Below are 27,111 nucleotides of genomic sequence, written 5' to 3'. Positions count from 1 at the left end.
GGGATATTATTCAGGCATAAAAAGGAAGGAGGTACTGATACGTGCCTCCACATGAATGAACCTTAAGGACATAATGCTAAGTGAAAAAGAGCAGACACGAAAGGTCACATATTGTATGATTCCATTTATAGGAAATAACCAAAATAGGCAAATCCATAGGGACAGAAAACGGATTAGTGGTTGTCAGGGGCTGGGACTAGAAGACGATGGGGGGGTGACTGCGTAATGGGTGTGCGGTTTCCTTTTTGGATGATGAAAATGTTCTGGAACCAGAGTGGTGATCATTGCACAGCACAGTGCATGTATTAAATGTCACTAATGGTAAATTTTATGCTATGTATATTTTACCATATTAAAAAAAAATAGTACCTGGCATAGTATAAGCATTCAATAAAACATATTTTCTATTTCAAAAATATCTTCAAACAGGAAATTAGCTAGGTAAATAAATGATTAAATAAAATTTTAATCACTGGAATGCTATGCGGCCTTTGAAGGAAGTGAACATGTCTCTAAGTACAAACATGGAAAGATGTCCAAGATGCTATTTAGTGGAAAAAAATAAAAGCTAAACATCAACATATATGTATTAAGTACGATTTATGTTAAAAATTGTATGCTTACACACATGTGTTTATATATGCCTAGAAAACACCTAGACCAGAAGGATACACACAGGAAAAATGAAAATAGTGGTTACCCCTGGGGTGAATAGACGGGGGCGGGGTGGTGGTGGCAGGGAATGTTTCTTTTTTGTACATTAACTCCTGTGTATTGATTGTGTGTCTGTGTGTATATGATATACGTTTTTTTTTTTTTTGCGGTACGCGGGCCTCTCACTGCTGTGGCCTCTCCCGTTGCGGAGCACAGGCTCCGCGGCCATGACTCAGGCTCAGTGGCCCCGCCGCTCCGCAGCATGTGGGATCTTCCCGGACCGGCGCGCGAACCTGTGTCCTCTGCATCGGCAAGCAGACGCTCACCCACTGTGCCACCAGGGAAGCCCTGATATACGTTTTGAAGTTTTTACACGATGAGCTCTGAGTTAGGAGTGACGTGGCAGTCAAAAAAATCCGAAGTTGTTCATAGGTGGCATTATAAGAAATACAGAATCTAGAACGAGGAAGGTAATTACCAATCTTGAGAAATAGAATCTACTGGCTTCATACTCCTTATGAGGAATAAAACTTGACTTGTCACTTTCTCAGTGTAAAAATCCTTCTCCATACCTGGTAGTGGTTTCTGCCAAGTGATCAGAGACATGGCAAGTTCTTCTGCTTCCCAGAGCGGCAAGCATACCACAGGTGCTCAGTTTTTTGCTTCATGTTCCCCAAATCCCAACTAAATGGTAAGACATACGAAGCTTGGAGTTTTTGTTCAAACAACGTTCCCCTTAACTTGCTAAGCATGTCTTTAAAAATAAAATTAACATAGGAGCATAAGACAATAGTAAGAAAATCCATCCACATGTCTAAACTCTTTAAAAAAAATCATTTTATTGATCCTTTACCATACAAAATTTATTCAAATTACACCCATTTGAAGTGGTAAGATCACAGCTAGAGAACAGGTTACCCTGTAACAAATCTATTTACAAAATCCATCATAAAAGCTTTTTTTTTTTTTTTTACATTATATTACATATTTTCTTTTTTTAACTAGCATACAACACAAAGCTAAACTGATTAGTAGTTTGCCTGCTCCCAATTTTGGGAGAAATACTTCCTTTTGACAAAATCACGTACCCCATAGGAAAAGAAATTCCCACAATCTGACAATTGCCACCCGACTCACTCTGCAAGGCATCTTCCTTCAAATCCCTCCTCTTGTACACACGAGTTGTCATGCACACGCTGAGTTCTTACTTTCTTTTTCCTGAAAGCTAAAGCTTTAAATACTGCAATTGTATTTACAGATCTACACTTACAACAAAAATGAACACAAGAACACAACAACAACAAAAACAAAAACAAAATAACACTCTTAAAAAATTACAAACCAGCTAGAAAATATTCTGGCAGTGTTTACAAATTAATTGCTATTTTTGTACAAAATTGCTAGATAATGAAAATATGAGTAGGCTGCGTATCAACTTAAATAAAACGATTGCTACGCACAAATCTGTACATATAAACACACACCTAACACTGTTTGACAGCTCATGTGTTGCTTTTTATACAGTTTACTTTCTAAGGCTCACGCAGTCATAATACGCACACTTGTAACTTTTAGCCATTTCATGTGTGAGCTTTAATAGCAGCAACTCAATGGTACCAGGAAACCTGCATACTCAGTACTTAAAGTAACACAAATACTGTAGTACTAACCCACTTTGTGTGCCAGATACTATGCAAAAAATAAAATGACTAATAATGCAAACAGAATACAGTATGGACGTCTAATTAATGTACACCAGTTAAGCCCATTAACTGGGAAAACATTATGCATGAAGGAACTTGTAAGACTTATTAGGATTCCTTTCATTTTTAAAACAATAAATACGGCATCACGTTACGAAAAGGTTTAAGGAGAAATTCAACCAAACACACAAACACCTAGTCAGGTGAGCTCAGTCTTTAGACTTTGGGAAAAAATCAGCTTTTGTGCAGCTGGCAAAGAGAATTACACAAAGCTGGAAGCAGAGGCAGCTAACCAGATGAGATAAATATGGGAAATGGGGAAAAGCTTGGCATAAATGGTTTCCCATACAGGAAAACACCCCACAGTGCATTTCCAGTAGGCACTTGACACAAAGCTCCCCCTTCCCCCCTCCCCCCCCCAATGCTTCATCTCGGACCAAGTCCAGTGTGTGTATGAGGGGAACGGGGGTGGGGATGGAGGCCGAAGAAAAGGGAGGATGATCTGCACCTTTGTTTTTCTTCTCAAACATACACCCACGCATACCTACACAAATAGTTTAAAGTGCTGGTGTCATTGTTTTGACCCGACCACCACTTTGCATATTGTGGAAATCTACCTAGACTAACCCGGCTAGGGCTTTCACGGTTTTGTTTTGTGTTTTTCCTAAGGGATATATTTGCCATTCAATTAACACGTGAATCGAGTGCCTACTATGTGCCTACCACTGTGCTGGGCACATAGCATTTCAATTTAACTGTTCTTTGTGTTGAAGTTTGTTTTTTAGATGACTCCCTCATTCCCACAGTCTTTAGCATCCAAGGAATGGATGCGAGGTACTCTGCCACATTCCCAGCGGGAGAGGGCCGTCTCCCCCTGGCCAATGGGAAAGCCATTCTTGGACAGAACTGGTAGGATTTGCAGCTGTCATGAAGCCTCCAACTTGGGACACCATTCCTGAAGAGTTAAGGGGAAGATGCCCTGGCATCCTGTCCTGCTTTTTCTACATCCCTGACTTCCCTTGGTCCAGCTCACTCCTTCGTAGTGGAAGGGGAATGGGAGCTCCATGTTCTCACCAGCGGAAGTAAATGCCACTGATAGAACGCTACTCACAACGGGGGTATGTCTTTCTCCCCAGAGGCCTCTCCATCTGACCCCATCCTGAGAAGTGGTCTCCCTGAGTGCAGTATAAGAGAGCCCTTTCCCCGGTCACGGGGGCCCGGGAAGCCCAAGGACGGAGGGATACACACCTGCTGCTCCTTGGGGCTGCTATGTCATCTGACCTGGTTCTCCTTCCAGATGGGCCGCCCCTGTCAGCGAGCTCCACTGGCTCCAAGCGCCCCATCCTGGGAAAGGAAGCAAGATGGGGCAAAGCTTCTTGCAGAGGCTGTTAAACCTTAGATCACACACGTTTAGATGCTCTGATCAATAGAGGTTCTCTACCTCTGCTTAAATAATTTGAATTAGCAAAAACTGCTTCAAAGTAAACAATTAAATTGAAATGGTGATGGGTGCCACAGGAATGCTTAAATGGCAGCTTAAAAAAAAATCTAAAATAATCCACAAAGAACTCCAAAGTAGGCATTTGCTACAAATCAACTTCAAACTTACAAATACATTGGGGGCAGGGGAGTGGAAGTGGTTTATGGAGACAGGAAAAATCCACAACAGCTCAGAGGGGCAGAACTCAACTATTCTTCTGTATCTGCGACAAATACTTGAAAACAGTTTCTTCATCTGAAAGGCTGCGGAGGATCTCTTGACCTCCTAGTGGGACATGCGGTCCATAGCTTAAACTGAATTATGACAGTAATTTAAATATTCCTAAGAAGAGCTGAAGAAATCCATTTCATACTTTTGCATGACTTCAAGTTTACAGTTCCTGCAGTTCCATTCCAAATTAGCAGACCCCAAAGACATGCATTCTGCGAAGAAGGCACGGCTTGAAATGCTATTAAGGAAGATTGCTGTTTTCGAGTGGGCCAGGTGGCCAGACCCCAGTCTACAGCCCATCCGTCAGGCACAGCAAGCCAATCCAGGGAGGAGGGAGGAAAAGGACGGGTGAGAGACACCTGATTGCACATTTTCTCACTTGCTGACTCATCCAGGAGATTTTGGAGCCTGGGGCAAGGCAGGGCTTTCCCAAGGGAGCCTGCAACTGTGCGTTTAGACAGTTTTTTTTTTTTTTAATTCATTAAAATGTCAGCTTTGTTCTGAAGTTTGTAGTTTACTTCATGATACTATCTTGGAGGAAGAAGGTAGGAAGGGACAACACTGCATGACAGATGTTCGGCTTCATAATAAAAAAATATTGGTTTATAAGGGAAGTCCACACAAAGCATAATCAGCTACACATAAAGTCTTCCACCAGTGGGAGCTTTTCCAAATCGTAAGCATCAAAGAGATCGCTGATGCCTTCCTCCTCCCCAAGGCTTAGGAGATAGTCTTCTTGGAGCAGGGGGGGCAGTAAGTTCACAAATGGTCCTTCTAGGTTGGAAGGAATTTGGTCCTCAGTCTGCTGTAAAAGGTTGGCTGGGGAGGCCAAAGGAGAAAGGTTTGCCATAGAAATCGAGCAATCGCTATGTCCTGAGTTGGTTGAAGCCAAGTCTGAAAGGAAAAAGTTGGTGGAAACAAGAAAATAAGTTAGGCAAAAATCAAATTAATTTTGGGGAAGCATGTACGTGTTGCTGTTATAAAAGCATGCACTCTTTGCTAAGGACAATTAGATGACATTACAGTATAGATCACCTCACGCTAACAGGCTCTGTGAGCAGTGACTCTGGTAAGCCTTTTTGTGTTCTTGTCTACTCATCTTTTAAAATACCAACGGTTAGCAAACAAGAATACACGTAGCTTCAAAGATTAGAGGCTAACAAGCTAAAAAATGTCCTGCTATCAGTTATTCTGTAAAGAAAAACAAAAGAAAACAAAACCTACAGACTGAAAAGTTGGCTCCCTAGTAGAGATCACTGATTTTAACTTAGTCTTTTTTTGAACAACTAGCTTATTAAAGATACTTCTAAAAATACAAATAAAAAGACACATCCACTTTGAAGTTCTAGGGTGGAAAAAAAAAGTGGTCTTTTGTTTTACCATTTGAGGTAGCATTTTTTTCTCCCCCTCAATATTAAGTCAGACCTGATCACTTAAATCATTCCTATTCTTGCTCCTCTATTGGGAGGTAGTAGAAGACAATTAAATGCATATCTCAATCTGAAAAAGAAAGGCTGCAAAAAGCTTCCCTTGCTGTGTGGACAGTGGAAGGATGCATTAGACTTATTTTCCTGGGGTTTCCCTCCCTTATTCTCTCCCCATCACATTGCGGGGGAAATTAGGATACAACTTCTTTGGCAAAAGGCTTTTCTCTCCTAACTTTTTTCAGTTCCCTCTCTAATGATCTCTGCGGTATCCCTCAGAGGTGTGCGGCCAAGTGTAGCTGGTGATTCACCCAGACAGCTTACAGCTTCACTCCTCACTTCCGCTGGTTTTCCAAAACACTGTAAAGAAATGGTTTCTGCTGATGGCAAAAGCCTGTAGGGGCTCCATTAAGTGGGTGGAGGAGCCATTTTCCCTGAAGAAGATCATTTTCTTCTGCAAACTATTCAGAATGCCTTTTTAAAAAAATGTTACCTTAATAACATTAATAACAGAAATTTTTGTTTCTTGCCTAGACTTGTGATTCTGATACAGGATCCTTCTAGCCACATTCATTTTTAACATAGTTTCCAAATGACAAAAGTGGAATTTTTACCTTTGGAAGTGGGTTTAGAGATATTCCCATTGTGGTCTTGGTTGTTTGTTTTCATTGGACTGTGTGTTTCAGTCTCTTCTGGACACAGATAAACCTCAATGGGTCCTTGGGTACTTGCCAAATGTATTTGTAGGCTCTATGAACAGAAGAAGTGAGAGAAGTTCAAACTGAAAGTTCTTTTGGAAATGACAGCTATAGTAATTTTCATCAAAACATGGAAAGTAAGGGTAATTTTCACTGTTCCTTTTGTTTCCCTACTGGTAGTCCACCTCAATCAATGACTGTCATCCTCTATAGAGTAGGGGTCCACAAACTGCAGCCCGAGGGTCAATCCTGTCCACTAACTGGCTTTGTAAATAAAGTTTTATTGGCAGAGTTTTATTCCCATTGTTTGTGTGTAGCCTCTGGCTGATGTTTGTTTGTTTGTTTGTTTGTTTTCATGCTATGATGGCAGAGCTGGGCAGTTGAATAGTCCCAACAGACTGTAGGGCTCACACAGCCAAAAACATTTACTGTCTGGCTCTTTAAAGAAAAAGTTTGCTGACCCTTGCCAAGAGGAGGTGAATTTTAAAAAAATATATATATTCCTTTTATGCAAACTCTTAGAAGGTCTTTTAAGTGTTCCAAATACAGTATTCCCATGTTATTATTCCTTAACAGTAGGGGTTTTTTTATGTTGAACTTTAATAGCCACTGGAGGAATAGTACTCTTAAGTGCTAGGAACTGAGTTTAATAAGAGAATGCAGCACACTAATATTTAAAATTCTTCTTTATCTAGGTCATAGAGCTATTATTATCATTTAAGGTGAGAACTCTACCCTAGATGGGAGCTTGCAAATTTCATTCTTTTTATTTTCTACGCATTCTTTTACTACATTTCTGTATCTTATATAGTCTAGGCCTATGTTATCAAAGTATATCTGAAAGCAATCACAAAACTATGCTCCTTATTTTCTTACAATATTCTAGTCTATCAATTAACCCGAAGTCCCATTTGATTTCTTAAAAGTAAATGTGTTATAAATGATAAATTCTTAAAATGTCCTAAGATAAGTTAGGGAGCTACTTTAAAACATTTATATCTCTGTTCATGGTGGGGACCACATCCAGGGTAATCAACATAAAATTCCCCACCGGTTCAAATGGATCAGAACTACCATGTAACAAATTATGAAAAAGAGAAAATACAAGAGGGACAGGGCCCCATATACCACTTTGAGTTGAATGCCTTGCTATGTTAAAATTAGACTTTTTGGACACTCAATACATATCAAACTGTTGAAATGTTTTTAAAGTTAGGATTAAGTAAAACAGAAGGGAAAGAACTATCAAGCTTTTAGGAGAATACAGACTTTAACCAGGAGTCAATGATTCTTTAACACCAGGCATTCCAAAAAGATCTCTACAGATGAACAAAGACGTTATCTCCTTACCTCTATTGGGTCAGGCACTTCAAGTCTTGTTTCTGGAGGGGCTTTCACAACTATAACAGTTTGGTCTTTAAGGCCACTAATTTTTCGAATATCTTGATATGTAACATAAGCTAACGTAATTAGTGTTAAGGAAATCTTCCAACTAATCGTCTCGGATGTAACCGTTATGAAGGTAACAAAACAGATGCATGGAAAAATTTTTTAAGTATTTTATTTCTTAGAAGAATATATCTGTCTCTCCTTCTAGATCTTTAAATATATGGGATCTTCCATGAATCTTCTTTTCTGGTTGTTATTCTAAACAACAAAAGAAGTGTCTAGCTTTTTTCTTTCCATTTTCTTTCCATTTTAAGTTCATGGCTACTTAAGATATTAACATAAACACAGAAACAGAATAGTTAAACTCTCAAAAGAAAACTAAAACCCAATTTGGTCAGGGATTTTCAAACCAGGTTCCTCTGGAGCACAGGTGTTGCATGAACTCCAATGAAGTACTCTGTCACTCGAATGATGGCAGATCCCAATTCACAGAAAAAAATTAAGCCCTATTAACCATAATTTTGTTGAAACACTGGTAACTTCTATCTGCTACTTGATTATTAAAAAGTGTCAGCAGGGCTTCCCTGGTGGTGCAGTGCTTGGGAGTCCGCCTGCCGATGCAGGGGACACGGGTTCGTGCCCCGGTCTGGGAAGATCCCACATGCCGCGGAGCAGCGGGGCCCGTGAGCCATGGCCGCTGAGCCTGCGCGTCTGGAGCCTGTGCTCCGCAACGGGAGAGGCCACAACAGTGAGAGGCCCGTGTACCGCAAAAAAAAAAAAAAAAAAAAAAAAAGTGTCAGCAGCCACCCAGATGAATGAATGAAATCTATGTATCAGTGGAAGAACTCCGAGTACTGCTCAGGCAGAGAGCTTGTTTTCTTAAGTGTACCTGGGCTGGTTGTGATTATATATTGCCTACTGATAAGAGTGTCATTACTTCTCTGTTAGAAAAATTACCCTTTGTATGATATTATTAACTACAATATTTCAGTGTTCACAAGGAGGAAAGCAGCTTCCAGATGATCTGCAACCTAAATGATTTAGGAAAAGAGAGTAAAATAATATTTCAGTACTCTTGGTAGTTACTTCCGAGCACTGAACAATTCTTTAAAGTGCCCTGACAGTTAAACCTAAGAGGATATTACAAAAGAACATGGTACTTATTATATGATTAAGTATTCATGCTAGCTTGCTTAGAGAGACAGGCTTTGACTTGGTACTACAAGAGAATAGGTCGCATAGCTTTCTTTTATAAGGGACATGGAGTACCATAATTAACATACAATGTCTTTAGCCAGTTGCTTTTCATATTAACTTACAAAAAATGCCTAGGATAAAACAGCAAATCGCAACCCAACAAAGGCATTTCCAGAGGTAATATAATGTAGTGAATAGAGTCTGTGATCTAACATGTTAAATACAGAAATAGGACTTAGAAAGCCTAGAGGAAATGATGTCCCTTAGATTAGTAGCTTTTTATTAGAAACTGAAGGAAGCTATGAACCTGCTGTCCAGAAAAAAGCACATTCACCCAAAATCTGCATGTACATTTAGGGGCATCTATCACAGACTATCATCTTTAAGTCTCAGTAGTTCAGACAACAGCTATTTCAGTGTTGAGCTTGACAGGACAGCTCACGCAGGATTCTGGGTTTTAGGTCATCATCTGCTTCATCCAGGAAGCCAATTGCTGTCTTTATAGAAGACTTGACAGTTACGAATTTTTACTGAGAACAGTGGGGAAACTGATAACTAGGTACTTACTCCACAGCCCACTGTCAAAAAGCTATTTGACAACCACTTATTAAAATAAAACCTCATCTACAATTACCCAACATGCTGCAGGAAGGAAAATTTCAACACATTTGTGAACAAGCTGTACCAAATTCGGAACTGGATGGCAAATTGAAATAAATTGTGCAAACATATTCTCTAATCTCACAAACTTAAAAGTGCTTCCATTGTGGCTCCCTCCTGAATTTGCTTCTTGGGTTAGCAGCCCCCTGCAAGGAAGCTTTCATTTTCTGCAACAAAAGCACCAGAGAAAGCTAATGTAGGTGACAAGGCTATAAGGTGCCAATCACATGTAACAGCCACATCTCCTCCCCGAAGGGGCTCCCGAGTAAACAATGTATGAAGCAGCCCAACTAGAGCTACTCTTATTTCTTCCAGTGTAAGCCCACTCTGGCCACTCTGGGAGGGGGGAGGGGGCGGTGTCCAGTCATCACACCTCCAGCTCACTAATCATCAGCTGACAAGGTTAATCCTTTGGCCAACAGGAAATGAACAATCAGAGTTTCAAAAAACTGCTTAAATTGGAAAATAAATGTCCCCATAACTCCAAGGGAAAGCCTACTAGAGATGAGACACTAGAAGAAACCAGGCAGGTCACATTTTATTTTCTGTCTAATGAAGATAAATGGGGAACTAAAATCAGAGATGGGATTATTTAAAATACTGGTTTTGTTTTCTACTAATAACTGAGAAAATTGCAAAATCTTTTCGTCAACACGATGAAGTAATCTCTCTCCTCTATGGTCTGAAGTGAGGTGGTGAACAGTAAGTTTTCCTCAGGTGGTCAACAGATTGTCAGCCAGTTAGGAACAAGAGTTGGCTTTTTATATTTTTACTTCCAAGGACTAACGTTTGTGGATGAATGGATAAGCTGAGATTTCTTAGGCCTTGAGGTGTTTCTGAAATCAGTTTTTGGTGGTGTGATTCAGCATAACGTGCTTTAAAAACTACAGAACGATTCTTCTGTACTCTTTCAAGTCCTTCAACTATAGTTCAATTACAGGTTCAACAAATTCCAGTTGCCCCCAATATCTGATGAAAAGAATATAGAATGTGAGAACCCCAACAGTGACAGCCAACACCCACCTAAAACTTGGGAAGCCCAAGATGAATCTGCCGATTGTCATCATTAGTATGAATACTGACACCTTACATATCTCATTAATAGTGTTGCCTTACGCTCTTGAGTGTATCCGTGTGTCCCAACCACACATGAATACAATACTTTAAAAAACAGTTCCCACCTGGCTATCAAAAGAGATAGGATAGGATGCAGTCTAATGACTACCATTCCATAAATACTGAACACACACATACACACACACACACACATGCTTACTTGTATGAAACGAGTAAAATTCTACCTTGTGCGTAAAAGTCAGATCATCAACTCTGGAAACAGTCTAGAAGGGACTAACCCCCGCCAAGCAGGCGGCACAAAGGATATCTTTGATTCTCTGAATCCTCGGTTAACAGTTTGAGGTCCAGGGTGCAGCTTTGGATCAGTTCATCTAATTTCTTCTCTTCCTGACTGAGCTCGGTCACTTCTTTAGACAGGCCTTGACACTGGGCCAGCATGCCCCCGTCCTCAGACAGACTGCAGCCCCTGGAAACCCAAACACAGACTCTGCATGGCTGCTCGACAGGCCAAAGGGGAGAGGGCGAAAGGGAGGGCTGGGAGAAACGGTCCTTTGGGTAAATGTCCCCTCTTGATGCAGGAGGTCACACTGTTTGTTAGCCAAGTGTTAAAATTAGAATTAAAATTCATTTTTCCATACATAAAGTCCTTCACTTTTCACACCATAGAAATTAAGTGAAAAAACACTGCTATTTTCAGGTTTCTTTCCTCCAGAGGAGCCTGTTTCTTCAGAAGAATCAAATTCAAAGGGCAAAAGGAGGCGGCTCCTTCCTGCCACATGCCTCCCAGCGGGGGGAAAAGAAACAGGGGAAAAAGGATAGAAAGACATAGCAAGATAGAAAAATTTGAAGAAAAAGATGGAATCGTTCAAAATTCAACCAAACGTCATCCAAAAAAAAAAAGCATGAAAGACCTAGGTAATTTCTGAGGGTCTTATACCACCAACTAAAAAGGAAAAGGAGGTGAAGAAAACAGGTATATGTGCTGGATGCAAGAACAAAAACCAGGGGGCTTCCCTGGTGGCGCAGTTGTTGAGAGTCCGCCTGCCGATGCAGGGGACACGGGTTCGTGCCCCAGTCCGGGAAGATCCCACATGCCGCGGAGTGGCTGGGCCCGTGAGCCATGGCCGCTGGGCCTGCGCGTCCGGAGCCTGTGCTGCGCAACGGGAGAGGCCACAACAGTGAGAGGCCTGCGTACCGCAAAAAAAAAAAAAAAAAAAAAAAGAACAAAAACCAGTTCCCAACAGGTTTGTCTCAACCACAGGCTAAAATGGGTCACTGAATTGTCATAAAATTCCAAAAAAGTACACGTTCATTTTATCACGTTTGAAGTGATATTTTTTTCAAAGCCAACCCATAACAGATTTATTCCTTCCAATAATGCTTTCATAGTTCCTTCTGATATACTGGGTGTTCAGATGCTCTGTCCATAATTCACAAATGACATTATCATACATTTAATCATACATGTGGGTGTGTAGATGACAAGTATTACCATCCCGGTTTTCCAGAAGGAACCTTGACTTAATTTACACAGAAAGTGAGTTAATCGGCAATGGGAAACATTAATAAAGATACCTGACAACTGTGCATACACACAGATGTGTTGATACACAGCCACAGATAGTTTCTAAACTCCTATTAGAGACAAGCCACAGACCTGTGTAAGCATCTATTAGATTACACATGTGAGCACACACATAAATATCATGGTGACAGATGAACAGCGTTTTACTTTACAGATGCAGGGCTCCATGTAATCCCAGGATCCCCTTGCTTGAGGCTAATTGAATATAAACCCTTTTATCTCTGACAGCATCTAAACAGAAGGTCTCTTTGTAGAGACTTTGAACTTCTGGCTAAGGAGTTGAGGAGGGAAGAGAGAAGGAGAGAGAAGTAGGAGAGAAAAGGAATCAAGTGTGGGCATGGGCGTGAAAGTTGGGCCTGGGAGAAACCCCTCTGCCGTTTGCAAGGGCCCCAGAGCCAGTGAATGCAGGCGCCGTGACTCATACTCACATCCACTGCACGTTGTTTTTAGACTTCTTCTTAATGAGGTGGATGCCTTCCAGTACATTGGTGATGTCATAAATCCTTCTCTTTTGCACCTTCAGCACCTCTGCTGCCTTGTTCAAATCCAAGACCCCATCAGGTGATTGGCTCAGTAGCTGAATGAACTTCTTGGTGAGCAGACCAAGGGATGTATCATACCGTGTTTTTTCTGAGGGAGATTTTGGAGCTTAAAGAAAAACAAAAGCCGAGCGGGTGGGGGGATAGGGGGAAAGGTAAAGAAATGAAGGGTTTCTTTGCAGTCAAGCAAGCCCCCATTCCCCCAGCAGCCCAGGTATTAGTGTTGGAAGCAAAGCTGTTGTCGCTGATGTTTTTGGTGAGTTATGGAAAGCTATGAAATCGCTTTATTAGAAAAGGAAGGGACAGTGAAAACTCCTGTTTGATTAAAGCGTTTTACTGCGCATTTCTCAGTAGTTTCTACTTTGGCTTACCCTACTCCCTGGGTCTAGTGAAGTATCTCACACATAGTAGGTGCTCAAACATATCTGTTGAATGAATGAAAACGTGCTGTAGCCTCATGGGATCAGCACATGTGGAGCCTAATTTGACGGGGTCCGGCTTATGAATCTCTCCAGCATTTGATGATGGGGCCCAGACAGACCCATCCTAACTGCCCTTTCCGACTCCAGTGTCTCTGTGTGTGTATAACTTGTTCACCAACTTTTCAAATAACGTAGATGAAGAATACCTGGAAACGTCGTTCAATCCAGTCTCCCCATCCCTCTGGAATGGGGAGATCCCTCCCCATTTGTAGACCCTTTGTATACCCAGGATTCCCTCCAGAATCCCTCTGGAACTGTCCTCATTTAATATTGCATTTATTCTCTTATAGGTGCACAGGTCAAGGGTTTAACTGAGTATGACACACAATTTGTGGATTGCCTAATTCATACACTACAGGATAGGAGAGGACAAAGTCTGAATTAATTTAGCCTTTGCATTAAATGCCGAAGATGTAAAGGACTGTGTAGCTATTTCCAACCTACTTTTCTCTCTCTCCCAGAAGAAACAACGATTGTGTTTGATGGAAATGGAAACTAGCTGCAATTCACTGGTCTCCATCAATTCTTACGCTGCCATATGCTGAACTAGAGATTTAGGCTGGCATAGACATCACCTACACCCAGCTAGCCCTGGTCCCTGCAGTAAGGTCCATGAAGGAAAGTTAAAGTTAGATTTGACCGTGGGACAGTGCCAAAGAGCTTGTATTCTGAGTTGAAAAATGAAACTGCACACATCAAAAGAGGCCTCCCCTGAAGTCAGTATTCAGGTATCGGAGTGACTCTGTAAACCTCTCACTGGGTGTCTGCAGACATCACATTTATTCTTTGGATAGGCACAGGCAGAAATGAAAAAGATCCAAACATGCCAAAATTATCCACACCTTGGCATCCCTTCAGCCACAAGCTTTGAAAGTTGGGAAGCTCACACCCAAGACAGGAAGAGATGATGGAATCCTTACTTTTTGGACTATCTGGACTTCGGAGCGCAGCTCTTCCTTTGCCCTTGGGGGTTTTTAAACCATCTGAGAGGTACTGCTGACCGCTTTCTCCTAGCTCCAGCCTGCGCTTTGCCTGGAATAAGAGAGTACAGTCGTTGGTCACTGGTCATGTGGACAATCGCAAGTGAAGCCAAACGCCACAGGCTCGCGCCAGCCCCCGCTGGCCCCCTCCATGTCCCTCAGGGTCTCGGTTCCCTCCAGCCGGGGCTCCGGCTCTGGCGGCGGAGCTCTCGCCACCTGGGCTCAGAGGGACAAATCCAACCATCCTTCAGGGTTAGGCTCTGGAGCCACTTCGTTCATTTACTCATTGATTCAACATACATGCCAGGCATGGGGCTGGAGACTAAGAATACCGCAGGCATCATGGGACTTAAGTTCACTTTTCCCCAGCAAACCTCTGCTTCTGTCCCCATCTCTGACCTGGGTTGAACCCCCTTCCTTGTGCTCCCCAAACACTCTGTGTTTATTGGTATCATAACACTTGCTGGATGTAAGAGTTATTTTACTTATCTGTTTCTCATTTCCTTTAAGGCAGGGACTGCTTCCCATTTATCTTTGTATACCCAGGGCTTGGTACAGAGCCTGGGTTTCTGTAGGTATTCAGTCACACACACATACACTCTGTCTCTCTCTCTCTCTATATATATATATATATTCGATGAATGAAAGGGTGATTGAATAGTAACACAACTGGTCACAGACTACAAATGCTCATTCATCAGAATAACAAACACCGCAAACACTCAATCCTGGGTTTCAACTAGGATTACCTTCCCCATTTGGTCATCAAACTGGGCAAACGAGAAGCTCTCACTGAAGTTTTTAATCTGATTTTTCATATAAAAATATGCACTTCATGTCTTTTATGTACTGGGCTCTGGACGAAGGGAACAGAGGTAAGCAAGACAGATAAGAGTCCCTTGGTTTCTAGGGCGTAGAGTCCAGGAGAGAAGCCAGGTAATTATTAAATAAGTAACTGTTGAGTACGGACTGCATGGGTGTGAAGGGTGTTCAGACAGGGGTGGTACCAACTAGACACCCACATGACAATGTGCATTTAGGCTCATTTCAGGGCAGATGCTTCTAACGAGGAGATTCACAATTTCAAAATAAGTCCCCATGACATAGAAACTGAAGTAACAACTTATCAGCCGAACTCGTTCTGTTCACTAAGAAGCCATGAACCACAGGCAGCTCGTCCGATCTGACACGTGCCGTCTGTGTAAAACACACACGATTTCAAAACGTAGCACGAGAAAGGCTGAAAGAGCTCATGAATAAGTTTCCCGTTGATTACATGTTAAAATGATGCTGCTTCAGCTTTATAAAAATATTACTAAATAAGATGCTATTAAAATGATCATTTCACCTTTTTCCGTATATATATGCGGAAAATATATGTATCTGTTTACTATGTGACTGGCATTTGTGGCACACGTTACCTGTCTGCCGAGCAGTGCATCACCACCCCAAAGGCCTAGGAATGACAATTAGCAAATTAACTTTCTTAATTTCATTGTCTGCTCCCAAACACTCTTTTGTCAGATCCTTGTGTGGGCCTGTTGCTTTGGTTGGCCCAGTGAACATTCCCGCTTCATCAGGCAAAACTCCCTGCTTGTTCTTTGGGGAGCATCCCTTCCCTCTCACAGACGAAGAGTGCCCTGGTGCACACAGGTGACCCGGGCCGGGCTGGTCTTTATGCTCCATCCTCCCCCTCGCCCACAGTGACTGCAGTCCTTCTGGCACAGGACCAAAGCTGGGTGAACGAAGGCAACCCCAGGAATTTTTCTGGAGCTACTGGTAGGAAGGGGTGTGCCTTCTTAGTAAGGTTGATAAGCTGGTAGCCGGAAGCTACCTGGAAATGAGGCCTCCCCAGGGGAACGCAGAGTGGAGAAACAGAGAGAAAGGGGTCTGAGGCCATCATGTCAGGTCATGCAGTTGGCCGTCCCCAGACTTTTCAGTTACATCAGTTACATTAGCCAATAAAGTCTCCTTTTAGGTCAAAGCCCTTTGAGTTGGGCTCCTGAAAGTGTGGGAAGGATGTGGCAACCTGTGGAAAAATGGCTGAGTCAAGACGGGCTCCAGTGAAATGGGGAGCTGGCATGCCTTGCCAACAAGGGGCCAGGTGTGTTGGTCACTTCTTTCCTGTGGCCTGCAGGAAATTACTACTAATAGAGACAAGCTTTGTAGAGGCTCACCTAAAAGTAGAGGAGAAAACAGCTTTGCTTTGGAGGCTTTTTCTCAGTAGAAAGCAATCCGAGAAGATATACAGCTGTCTTCTCTGCCCCTGCTAAAGTCCACAGAAGGAAGGCAAAATGGGAAAAGGGCTTGGGCCCCTGAGCTCCTGGGCCCTGAAGGCCGCGCTCTCCCAGAACCCTCAATAAAGAGCCACCCGCTGGCCAGCAGCCTGGGGGCATCGCCGTTTGTGCCTCCCCATCCTCAGCTACTGTTTCAAATTGCTTTGAGGCTAAGGCCTGTGTTAGCAGTGAGCTGTAGGCTGGGGAAATTCCAAGATCTGTTGCTAAGAAACTGCGCTCTAACTTCAAGGACCAGGACTAGTCAGGTTGTGTGACTTTGGTAACCAAGCACCAAACCATAGAGTTGACAAATCGCAATACTAGATAGAAAATCTACTATACTTGAAAGGCACCAGAGGAAGCAAAGGCCTATGAGACCTCAGTCTTCAAGTGAATCAATCCCTAAACCTATAAAACTCACACCAAAAAGAAATGAGCTGTGAAAGAAAGGCAGCCCCAGAAAATCCTCCCAGAGGGTAGAAATCGGGGTGACCATCTTGGAGCCACAAGCAAGCCACATCTCCAGCAAGTCTCCAAGTGCCTGCTATTCCTGTTGGGGGGGGACATGACATGCTCCGGGAGGTGACCACCATGTGTGAATTCCTCTTTTCCAAATGGATGTTTCTGTTGGGTTATCCTGTTACCTTTCCTCCACTGCTGAGTGAGTGGGGACTAAACTGGAACACATAGTACTTGTAGGTCCTGGATCTGACAATGGGCACGGTCACTGGACTTCCTTTTTGGGAAGGGCTATGATGGAGCAGCATTACCTTGATGCTTACCTTAGTGAGTTTGCACACACATGCTTGTTAAAACAAACAAGAAGCCAGAAGGGAGGATTTAAACAGGGCAGGTAGTCTCTGCCTACACCCCCTTGCCCTGGAAAGAGCACCAGCGCAGATAAAAATCTCCTCTTGGAATTCAAATTTTCTGCTGTTCTTTGTTGGCTCCTGAAGATATGTGTAATTCCCTGGTGTCATTTGTCCTCCGCCTGAAGAATGTCCTACAGCATTTATTTTAGTATACGTCTGCTGGTGACAAATAATCTTAGTTTTATTTTTTCTGAAAACATTTCATCTTCATCTGCGAAGGATATTTTCAATGGATACAGAATTCTGGGTTGATTTTTTTTTCTCCTGTCAGTACTTTCAAGAGAATGTTCCATGTACACTTAAAACTAAAAATAATATTGTAAATCAAACACAATAAAAAAATCAAAAAAAAATCTCCTCTTGGTCATCTCAAGTTTTGTTTGCTCTTAGTGTGAACATCTTGCTGAACGGAGAGCTGTCCTGTTTATAAACAGATCTTCATAATACATGGCCCCTACCAGTAAAGCAACTAATATATCTGGTGCTTAACATGAGGCCCAGCCATTTGGTCCTAAGCAGGAGTAAAGGCCGAACATGAGTGATGCTATATAGATCACCCACAGGGCACCTGCCTGAGCTATTATCAAGGGTGGCTTTTACTAGAAAGGAAGTATGTGCTCACTATAGGACCTCAGCCTCAACTATGACAACGTGCCTCTGCAAGGAACAGTTGCACTATTACGCATTTCAGAAAATGTACGTATGAAAATAATAGGAGTAACTGTCAGGCAGCCAAGCAGTGGGCCGAGGGGAACATCCATGGTTTCTGTCTACCTGGCATTTGTTGCCTCTAATTTTTCATTTGGGGAACTTCTCCACAGTTCTTAGTTCAGGTGGTTTCTCTGTCTCCAGGCTTGAAAACAAAAGGCCTGACACTGTTCAACATCTTAGGCTGGCTCTTACTATCTAGGTTACAGAGGTGAGCACCTTAATCTGGGCCCACCAATCAGTGCAGTCCAGTCAGCTGGCGAATGTGACTGGTTTACGGGTGGTTTACCCATGACCAAAACAGGATGAATCACTCAATGATGGGATTTTTGTTGGAAAGTACAGGGTTCTTTTCACTGGGAGTTATCAGGCTGGTAGGATGTAAGCCTGGAGCTACCTGGGAACTGAGCCCACAGAGAAGAAAGCAGAGTTAAGAGCTAGAGAGAGACTGAGTCCCAGTGCCTTCAAGGGACGTACGAGATCTTACCAGTCCCAAAGACAGATCTACTAGACTTTCATTTGTGTGAGGGGAAGAATTCCCTTTTTTGGTAGGAGAAAACTGTTAGATTACTACCCCTTGCAACCAAGAGTCCTAGATATAGCCTTTTAGTATTAACCATAATGCACTCAACATTTGAGTGCTTACAATAGGTCATACGCCAGGTTAATTGCTTTCCACTTGACTGTGTTATCTTATTTTTACAACAACCGCATAAGATAGTTGTTATTATTATTTCCTATTTTACAGGAGAAAATGGAGGTTTAGAGCTCTTAAATAACTTTTCCAAGATCCCCATAGCAGTAAATAAGCCTACTCCAAAGTCCGTGCTTATAACCACTCCATAAAATGATTGTGAAAGACTGCCATATAAAAATATCCGAAAAGTTATATTAAATTGATACCATCTTACTTTATGATAAACTTAAGTTTTATTTTATTCATAATTAAAAAAAAACTTTCCTTTACATAAAGTGCACATGGTAATTCAAACAGCACAAATGGATATACATGGATTGCAAACTTTTCTCCCAGGGACTTCCCTGGTGGCGCAATGGTTAAGAATCCACCTGCCAATGCTGGGGACACGGGTTCGATCCCTGGTCCGGGAAGATCCCACATGCCGCAGAGCAACTAAGCCCGTGCGCCACAACTACTGAGCCTGTGCTCTAGAGCCCGCTAGCCACAACTACTGAGTCCCCGTGCCACAACTGCTGAAGCCCACACACCTAGAGCCCGTGCTCTGCAACTAGAGAAGCCACCGCAATGAGAAGCTCGCGCACCACAGCGAAGAGTAGCCCCCCATCTCTGCAACTAGAGAAAGCCCGTAAGCAGCAACGAAGACCCAGCGCAGCCAAAAATAAATAAATAAATAACATAAAAATAAAAAACCAGACTGTGTGTTTCATAACCATTAAAAAAAAAAACCTTTCTCCCACTCTTTTTAGTCTTTTAAAAATTTTTATTGGAGTATAGGTGATTTACAATGTGTCTTTCTCCCACCCTTGATCCCCAGTTTCTTTCCTCAAAGGCAAGCACTACTAAGCTACTTAGATATCCTTTTAGATAGTCTAGGTAAATACAAGTATATATATATATATATATATATATATATATATATATATATATATATATAGTTTTATACCACCACACCTTATAAAATTTTTTTTACACAATGGTAGCAAACCGCACACTATTAATAACATGTCTCGGAGTTTGGTCCTTATCCATACACATAGAATGACCTTATTTTTTAGAGCTTCATAATATTGTATTCATTAGTATACCATGATTTGTTTACTTAGCCAGACACCTACTAATGGCCATTCAACACTCCTCTGCTATAACCACTTTCCCAATAAATATTCATGACGGCACTGTGGGGTAGGCGTTCCTATACCCATCTTGCACTGAGGCAGAGAAGTTAAGGATTTACCTAAAGTCTCGGTTAATAAGTCACAGATACCAGGATTGAACCCAGGTCTGTTCAAATAATTTGTCAGTGACCACGACTTCCCTGGACTGATTGAGATGTCCCTCCTTTGCTGCCATAGCAATTTCTGGGCTGCTGGGGCATGATTTCACCATCATAACACATATATAATCCAGGTTTCTGCACTGCACCTGAGTGCAGTCTCAGGTCTTAAGTAACTTAGTTTTCCCAGAGCCTTGCATATGGCATGCACTCAGTCAAATTGACTTATTTATTTTCAATGAACCAAGGAATAAATTCCCGAAGTCTCTTGGCAGGTAAATCACAAAGCTCCAACATTACCAACCTGTAAAGGGGACACTTAAATATATATATACTTAAATATATATATATTTTAAATATATATATATATATATATATATATATATATATACACACACACACACACACACACACACACACATATATATATAATCTCCAGCATGTGCTGGAGATTAATCTACATGTTTGGAAAGATTTTCAAGAAATATAAAGGGGGAAAAATTAAGGTTGCAGAAGGCTATGTATAATATGATCTCATGGGGTAAAAAAACTATAAAACTATATAGATCTCAATATGAAATTTTCCATGTATCCATGAGGAAAAAGTTCTGGAAAGATCCACATCAAATGTTAATGGAGATTATCTCTGAGAAGTAAAATTAAATATGAGGTAATGATTTCATGTTAATAGCTGTATAATATTTGGTTGGGTTTTACAAAGTGATATGTCTACATACATATTAAATTTATATCTTTCAAACTAACACTTCCACTTTTTGGAATACATTCTGAGAACATTTATGTTGCTTCTAGGGTTTGTCTATTAAAAACAGCACAGCCAGTTTCTTGAATATTTATACTTTTCTACTTATGTCCAACATAAATGCCCAATCTCAGAAGAAAAATTCAGTAAGTTATTGTACATTTATACAATGGAATGTTATGCAATTAATAATGATTTACTTCTATATATGTAAGTCTTTTTTTAAAAAGTATGAATAGTAAAATTTTATTTCTGTGGGGAAACTATATGCATAGAAAGAAAGTAAGTCAGGATATATAACAAACAGTTTAAGAGTATTAATCTTTGGGTGGTAGGATTATGGTGATTTTATTTCTTCTTCTTAACTTTTAATATTACTAAGTCACTTTAAAGTGAGTGTGGGTTTCTTGCATGACAAGAAAAACAAAAATCTTTTCCATTTGGAGTTCAACAAAAGAGGTCTGGTGGTTTATACCCATTCAATGTGTACAGGTATGGGTTCAAAACATAAATGGGGTACGCTACCAGAATGCGCATCCTATTTTCACGGTGGGAAGGGAAGTGGTGTTCTTATCGGCCATTCAACTGAGTCACAGGAAAAAATTAAATCAAGAAAAAGGCATGCTGGCTGTAGGTTAACAAACTGTGAACACTAAAATAAACTCCCTTTACCCCAGTTAATAGATCTGGGCAAGGGAAAGAGCTAGATATACGATACATTTTGTCTCAAAGCCAAGGGTGAGACAGGGTATTTTGAACAGAGGAAGAAGGGAAATAGAGGGAAATGGAGATTAAATCAGTAGAATGAGGACCAGATTAAATACAATACTGAAATAACCCAAAGGAGGGGACCTCCAGCTTGAGACTAGACCACAGTTGAAACCCACTTGGATTCTGGCCATTAGGTCAGTGGGTTAGGGCACGAGGATTTTAAGAAAAGAATACTTAGTTTCCAGCTGTGACTATATATTAACTCAATCTGGTTAACCATTTAAAAAGGGAGTGGGAGTTGGGGGCCTTAAGCAGGCTGTCCAAGCACAACCAGAAACACAGAGACTTAGAAGGGCCCCAGTTTGGAGGTGCTGGTGGCGGGGGGGGGGGCTCTGATGCAGAGGATAAAGAAGGGGCCAAATCATGGTCGCTTACATGCCAGGCGAATAACCACACTCCCCGCATCAACCTTTCATTGATATAAGGTTACCTAAGATGAAGAGCTCTGAGGTCTCCTCTGGAGTTGCTGTTGTTGTTTCCCCTCCCCAGCAATAGGTAAGTTCAGAACCTATCAAGAGCAACGTCTCTATGAGCTGTTAGGGGGGAGCTTAATCAGAAACCAATATATCTCAGAGAACTGATGAACTGAAGAGCACGCCGGAAGCTCAGATGGAGGTACCTGGCACCAGCAAAAGCTAGTATGCATTTTATCTTGGTGGAGATTTCCCCTTCTATTCCACATCCCAGCCACCAGCAGTTGGTGGGCTGAATATTCTCCTTTCTCAGAGGTGTCCCTCTCCACGTCTGCCCCACTGTCCCAGCCAGATTCCCCCATCATTTCTCACTGGATTACTAGAATGGATCCCAAACTTGACCCTTTTTCTCCTTTTGATTTTTAAACTACAGATCTAGGCGTTTTAACTCCACTCTAACTTGTATTTGTGGACTGGTTTGGGAATCTAACCACATACATATGAATGTTTCTAAAGGAAAAGGAATCTCAAACTGATGTATAACTTTGGAATAAAAGCCATTTACTTATGAACTGGTGACTGCCTTCCTTTTTATATCACTTAAAAAAATAATTTAAAACAATTTAAAAATAAAGAGATGCACATGATTTTTTTTAAAAATCCACAAGTTCAGGGATCTACCTCGCCAAGGGAACAAATTTTACTATTTTTCCTGGAGGTCACCTCCCTATTTCTAAGTAAAGTAAGCTTACGCAGACATTTCTAGTTATTATGAAGACTTCCTTCAATGATAAGACAGCCACCTTTCTTCCACCCTTTCTCCCAATAGTGACATCATTATTTTTGTTTAAATTAAAAGCCAGTGCTGTGCATTTTGACTATATAAATATTGTTCCCTCAGAGTCAAACAGTATACTGAGAATGCGTTTCCTTTTTGTAAAGTTCGTTTGTTTTCTTTGGAGTTCCCGATTGTCTTTCCCGCTTGTTGGCACCATCTGCCTTCACCATATCTTCCACTTTTTCCAACTCTCCATCATATCGGATATTCTATCAAGTCCCCACTTTTTCTCCCTGAAGCTCTTGGACCTCCTGCTGTCTAGACCCTACACGGTTCTCCAGGTCATTGCATGGCTGTCATTCTGCAGTTTTCCCTCACCATATACAGTGTTGAAGCCTGAGGTGGACATTTGTCATTTTATTTGACTGACCAGCCTCTGAACCTTCCCTTCCCTCCTGTGGGTTAGGAAATTCCCCACTTTGTCAGTCTTGGTGGGAGGCATAGCCACCGTCTTACTGTTGGGCCCAGGGCAGGCCACCCCAAAATATGCCTCCATAACACAATGATTTTTTTTTTTTTTTTTTTTTTTGCGGTACGCGGGCCTCTCACTGCTGTGGCCTCTCCTGTTATGGAGCACAGGCTACGGACGCGCAGGCTCAGCGGCCATGGCTCACGGGCCCAGCCGCTCAGCGGCATGTGGGATCCTCCCAGACCGGGGCACGAACCCGTGTCCCCTGCATCGGCAGGCAGACTCCCAACAACTGCGCCACCAGGGAAGCCCCACAATGATTATTTTGAATTAAGCTTGAGAAACAGCTGGAAAAAAAATGATATTAAAAAAAACAAAATACTTTGACTCCCCGTCCCCCATGAAAGTGGGAAATAAATCTCCCATGTGAAGGTATAAAAAGCATCCTTATCGGAATTAGGGAATTCAAGGCAAAGGGAGCCATATAAACAAACTTTGTTACTTCTTCATTAGTCTGCTACCCCAAGTACAAGCCCCTTTGTTTTGTTAAATCTTCACAAATAATTGTTTCTTCGTCTAAAAATGATATATAAACAGTCTGCTCTGGTCACTTTGGGGGGTCCCATTTCTGAGACGTCTGTGCATATGAATTAAATTGGTTTTTTTCCTCCTCTGTTAATCTGTCTTGTGTCAATTTAATCATCAGACTAGCCAAAAGAACTCAAGAGGGGTGGGGGAAGAATTCCCCGCTCTTGAACCAACCATAGAAATTGAAGACTCCCAATCCTCTCTCCCAGCTTCCCTGGAACCTGGGCTAGGGCTACCTAGGCTGGGACAGGCAGTCACACCCACCCTAGATTTGGAGTCTGGAGTTGCTCGTGCAAAACAGCAGACCGGAGGTGATGGCTGTGGTTTGACATCTTAGCTGTGGTTCTGGCTAGGGATACTTCCTTGTTTCTGCCCGTTTGCCAAGCCTAGTTCTCTAATCTTCCTGACAATTCAGCGAGTTATCCAATATCCTTTCAATAAACATCTTTTCTGCTTCAGTTGGCCAGAGTTGTGTTCAATTGCTTGCAATAGAGTCAGTTTCCTGATACCACTGTTAATCCATTGTTTTCCTGGAACATATCCGAACAGTAGTATGGAAGAGAAAATTTGAGCCCTTATATATCTGAAATGCGTATTTCACCCTCACATTTGATAGTCTGTCTAAGAATTTAAGGCTGAACATCTGTTGCCCTCAGAACTCTGAAGGCACTGCTCCTGGGGTTTTGATATCCAGTGTTGATGACGAGAAACCTGCAGCCACAGATTCTCATTCCTTTGAAGCTATTCGATTTTTAACCTCCCTGAAAGCTTCCAGGCCTGTCTTACCATTTATTGTAAAATTTTGTAAATATTGTAAACACGTATTTAGGTGTGCATCTTTTTCTCACTCACTGCATGAGGAAATCATGGGCTTCTAGAAACTACGTGCTTGGCCTTCAGCTGTGAGAAACATTTATGTTGTAAACCATTCCCTCTCATTGTCTTGGTCTAATCTTTCTGGAATTCCTATTCCTCTTGGATTGATCCTCTAAAGCTTTTATTTTCTATTTTCCATGTCTTTTTCTGTTGTTGTTCTACTTACTGACATCAAATTTACTTACTTGCTTACATCAAATTTAGCTTTTACTTGACTTAAAAAAAAATGGGCAACTAGATTTTTAGTTTCCAAGAACATGTGTTTTGCTCCCTGGTCAACCTATTTTTATAGCATCTTGTTCTTGTTTTATGAATAGCATAGCCTCTCAAACGCCACTAATTATTTCTTTTAAAGTCTTCTTTTGTTTCCTGTTTCATTTGTTTTCTCCATAGTCATAATTACCTACCCCCCCCCAAAAAAATCTTGGTCTCACTCTATAGTGTAGTCTTTTCTCAAATGTCTTACCAAGCTTTGTGTCTTTAAGACACATATTTGAGAATAAAACAGTACAGTGACAACTGGGAGCTGTATGATTCAAGTTGAGGTGATGCCCTTAAGTGCCAGAATGGAGCCAATCCATTTCTTTTGAGATTTCTCAAAAAATTATTTGTCTGGGGAAAACTCTCCTGGTTTCTGGACGTTAATTCTGCATGAAGACCTTGATGAGAATCCCCTTTTATCTCTGGTTTTGTCACACGAGCTTCTGTGACTCTCCAGAGCCAACCCATACCCTCTTTGGTCATGGCTTCCTCTGTTCTACTTAATGATCGCCACTCCTCTACCAGTTCTCTGTGTTCCAGAGATCTGTTGGATTATCTTGGCCACGAAAAGCCCCCCTCTCATTTTCTTTTATTTCTTAAATTAATTTTTATTGGAGTATAGTTGCTTTACAATGTTGTGTTAGTTTCTACTGTACAGCAAAGTGAATCAGCTATACATATACATATATCCCCTCTTTTTTGGATTTCCTTCCCATTTAGGTCACCACAGATCACTGAGTAGAGTTCTCTGTGCTATACAGTAGGTTCTCATTAGTTGCCCCCCTCTTATTTTCAATGACTAAAAAAATTGTTTACTATTGTTTTCATAGGGTTTCAAGAGAAAGAAGATAAATATGTGTGACAATCTGCCTTTCTGAACCGTAAGTGTCCCTCTATGTATTTAATTCTCATTCATCAGCAAGTGGTATTGATGGGTCTCTAAGTATAAGGCACTGTGCCTGGCACTTTATATCAGTAAATGAACTCAAATAATAGAAGCAATTGTTTCTTTTGCAAGTGCTTAAGCCCTAATATCTTTCCTACCTAAGTCTCTACACCAATAATTAGATGTTGATCTTAAAAAGCCAAGACCTCTGAAAACCTTTTACAGATTAATTCTCTATCTATCTATCTATCTATCTATCTATCTATACCAAACTAAAAGTAAATGGGTAAGAAGCTTAAGAGAAAGGCCTGATTAATAAGTTACATAGACCTAACGTTACTCAGATGAAATAAGAAAAAATGAGTAATACTTTTAATAAGAAACACTATGATGACCCTTTTTATCTGTGAGTCATACAGGTCTCTAAATCAGAGTGGGCAAAAGGTTTTTATCCCCCACACAATGCTTAAGCTTTATTATTCCCTTCGAAGTCTGAATTTTCTAAGCTTTTACAGAAAAATAAATGGCAGGGAAAATTGTGCAATTAAATCGCTAACTTAAAAGACAGTTTTACATTTATTCATATGTTCATAATGTGTTCTTCTGTAATTTAAATGATTGCTAGCCTTAAATATGTAGTTATTGTCCATAAAATGGAATTTAAGAGTTCTTCTCTTCAGACATCTGAATTTCCAATTTGGAGGTTGGCAAAAGTATTTAAAATATATTCAGTGATGGGCAGTTAGGAAGCTTAGGCTCTCATTCTGCTGCTCAGATGTCTCCCTTCAATAGTGTACTTGAATCTCCCACTCGAGTACTATTTAATCTCTACTTCCCTCTCCAATTCCTAGTTTTGGCCTTAAGATTTTACCTCACTTCAACAGCAGTGCAATAAACCAGGAAGTTGGCAAACGTTTTCTGTAAAAGACCAGGTAGTAAATATTTTAGACCTTGTGGGACACAGCTCTGTTGTAGCCTCTCAACTCTGCTATTGTGACAAGAAAGCAGCCAGAACCCACACATGAACGGGTTTGGCTGTATTCCAATAAAACTTTATTTAAAAACAGGCAGTGGACAAGATATGGCCCATAGGCCACAGTTTGTGGACTCATGGGATAAATCATTATCCTCTTAAAAATTTTCATTATGTTTTATCAAAGAACATCTATGTTGCTCATACCAAACACTAAAATTTTATGAAGTGAGAAAGCCAATCATCTTTTGGGTTAACGAAATTACATCTCTGTCATGCTTTGTGTTATATGTGAGGACTTGAAACAAGTACTAAAAATAAAAGCAAATTTGAGCTATCCATTTGAATAGTTGGACCTAATACCATCCATGGAAAACAATGATAATTAAACACACGAAGATACTC

General features: G+C 41.2%; 1 protein-coding gene across 2 annotated transcripts in view; it reads right to left on the bottom strand.

The window, feature by feature from the left end:
• Nucleotides 1-1,473: 1,473 nt before the first annotated feature.
• E2F3 (E2F transcription factor 3) overlaps nt 1,474-27,111 on the bottom strand; it is an 82,143-nt gene continuing 56,505 nt past the window's right edge. The window contains exons 2-7 of one of the 2 annotated variants that reach the window (XM_060110295.1): nt 14,040-14,151; nt 12,527-12,746; nt 10,821-10,979; nt 7,541-7,655; nt 6,107-6,242; nt 1,474-4,962 (exon numbers count right to left, since the gene is read on the bottom strand). In XM_060110295.1, coding sequence (XP_059966278.1) covers nt 4,700-4,962; nt 6,107-6,242; nt 7,541-7,655; nt 10,821-10,979; nt 12,527-12,746; nt 14,040-14,151 — 1,005 coding nt within the window. In that variant the 3' untranslated portion in view covers nt 1,474-4,699. The remainder of the gene's footprint in view (nt 4,963-6,106; nt 6,243-7,540; nt 7,656-10,820; nt 10,980-12,526; nt 12,747-14,039; nt 14,152-27,111) is intronic. The other variant, XM_060110296.1, reaches the window with a different exon arrangement.

The sequence above is a fragment of the Mesoplodon densirostris genome, chromosome 10 (assembly GCF_025265405.1).
Source record: "Mesoplodon densirostris isolate mMesDen1 chromosome 10, mMesDen1 primary haplotype, whole genome shotgun sequence".
Taxonomy (NCBI): Eukaryota; Metazoa; Chordata; class Mammalia; order Artiodactyla; family Ziphiidae; genus Mesoplodon; species Mesoplodon densirostris.
The sequence above is the reverse complement of the archived record's forward strand: the minus strand, read 5'-3'. Positions and strand labels throughout refer to the sequence as shown.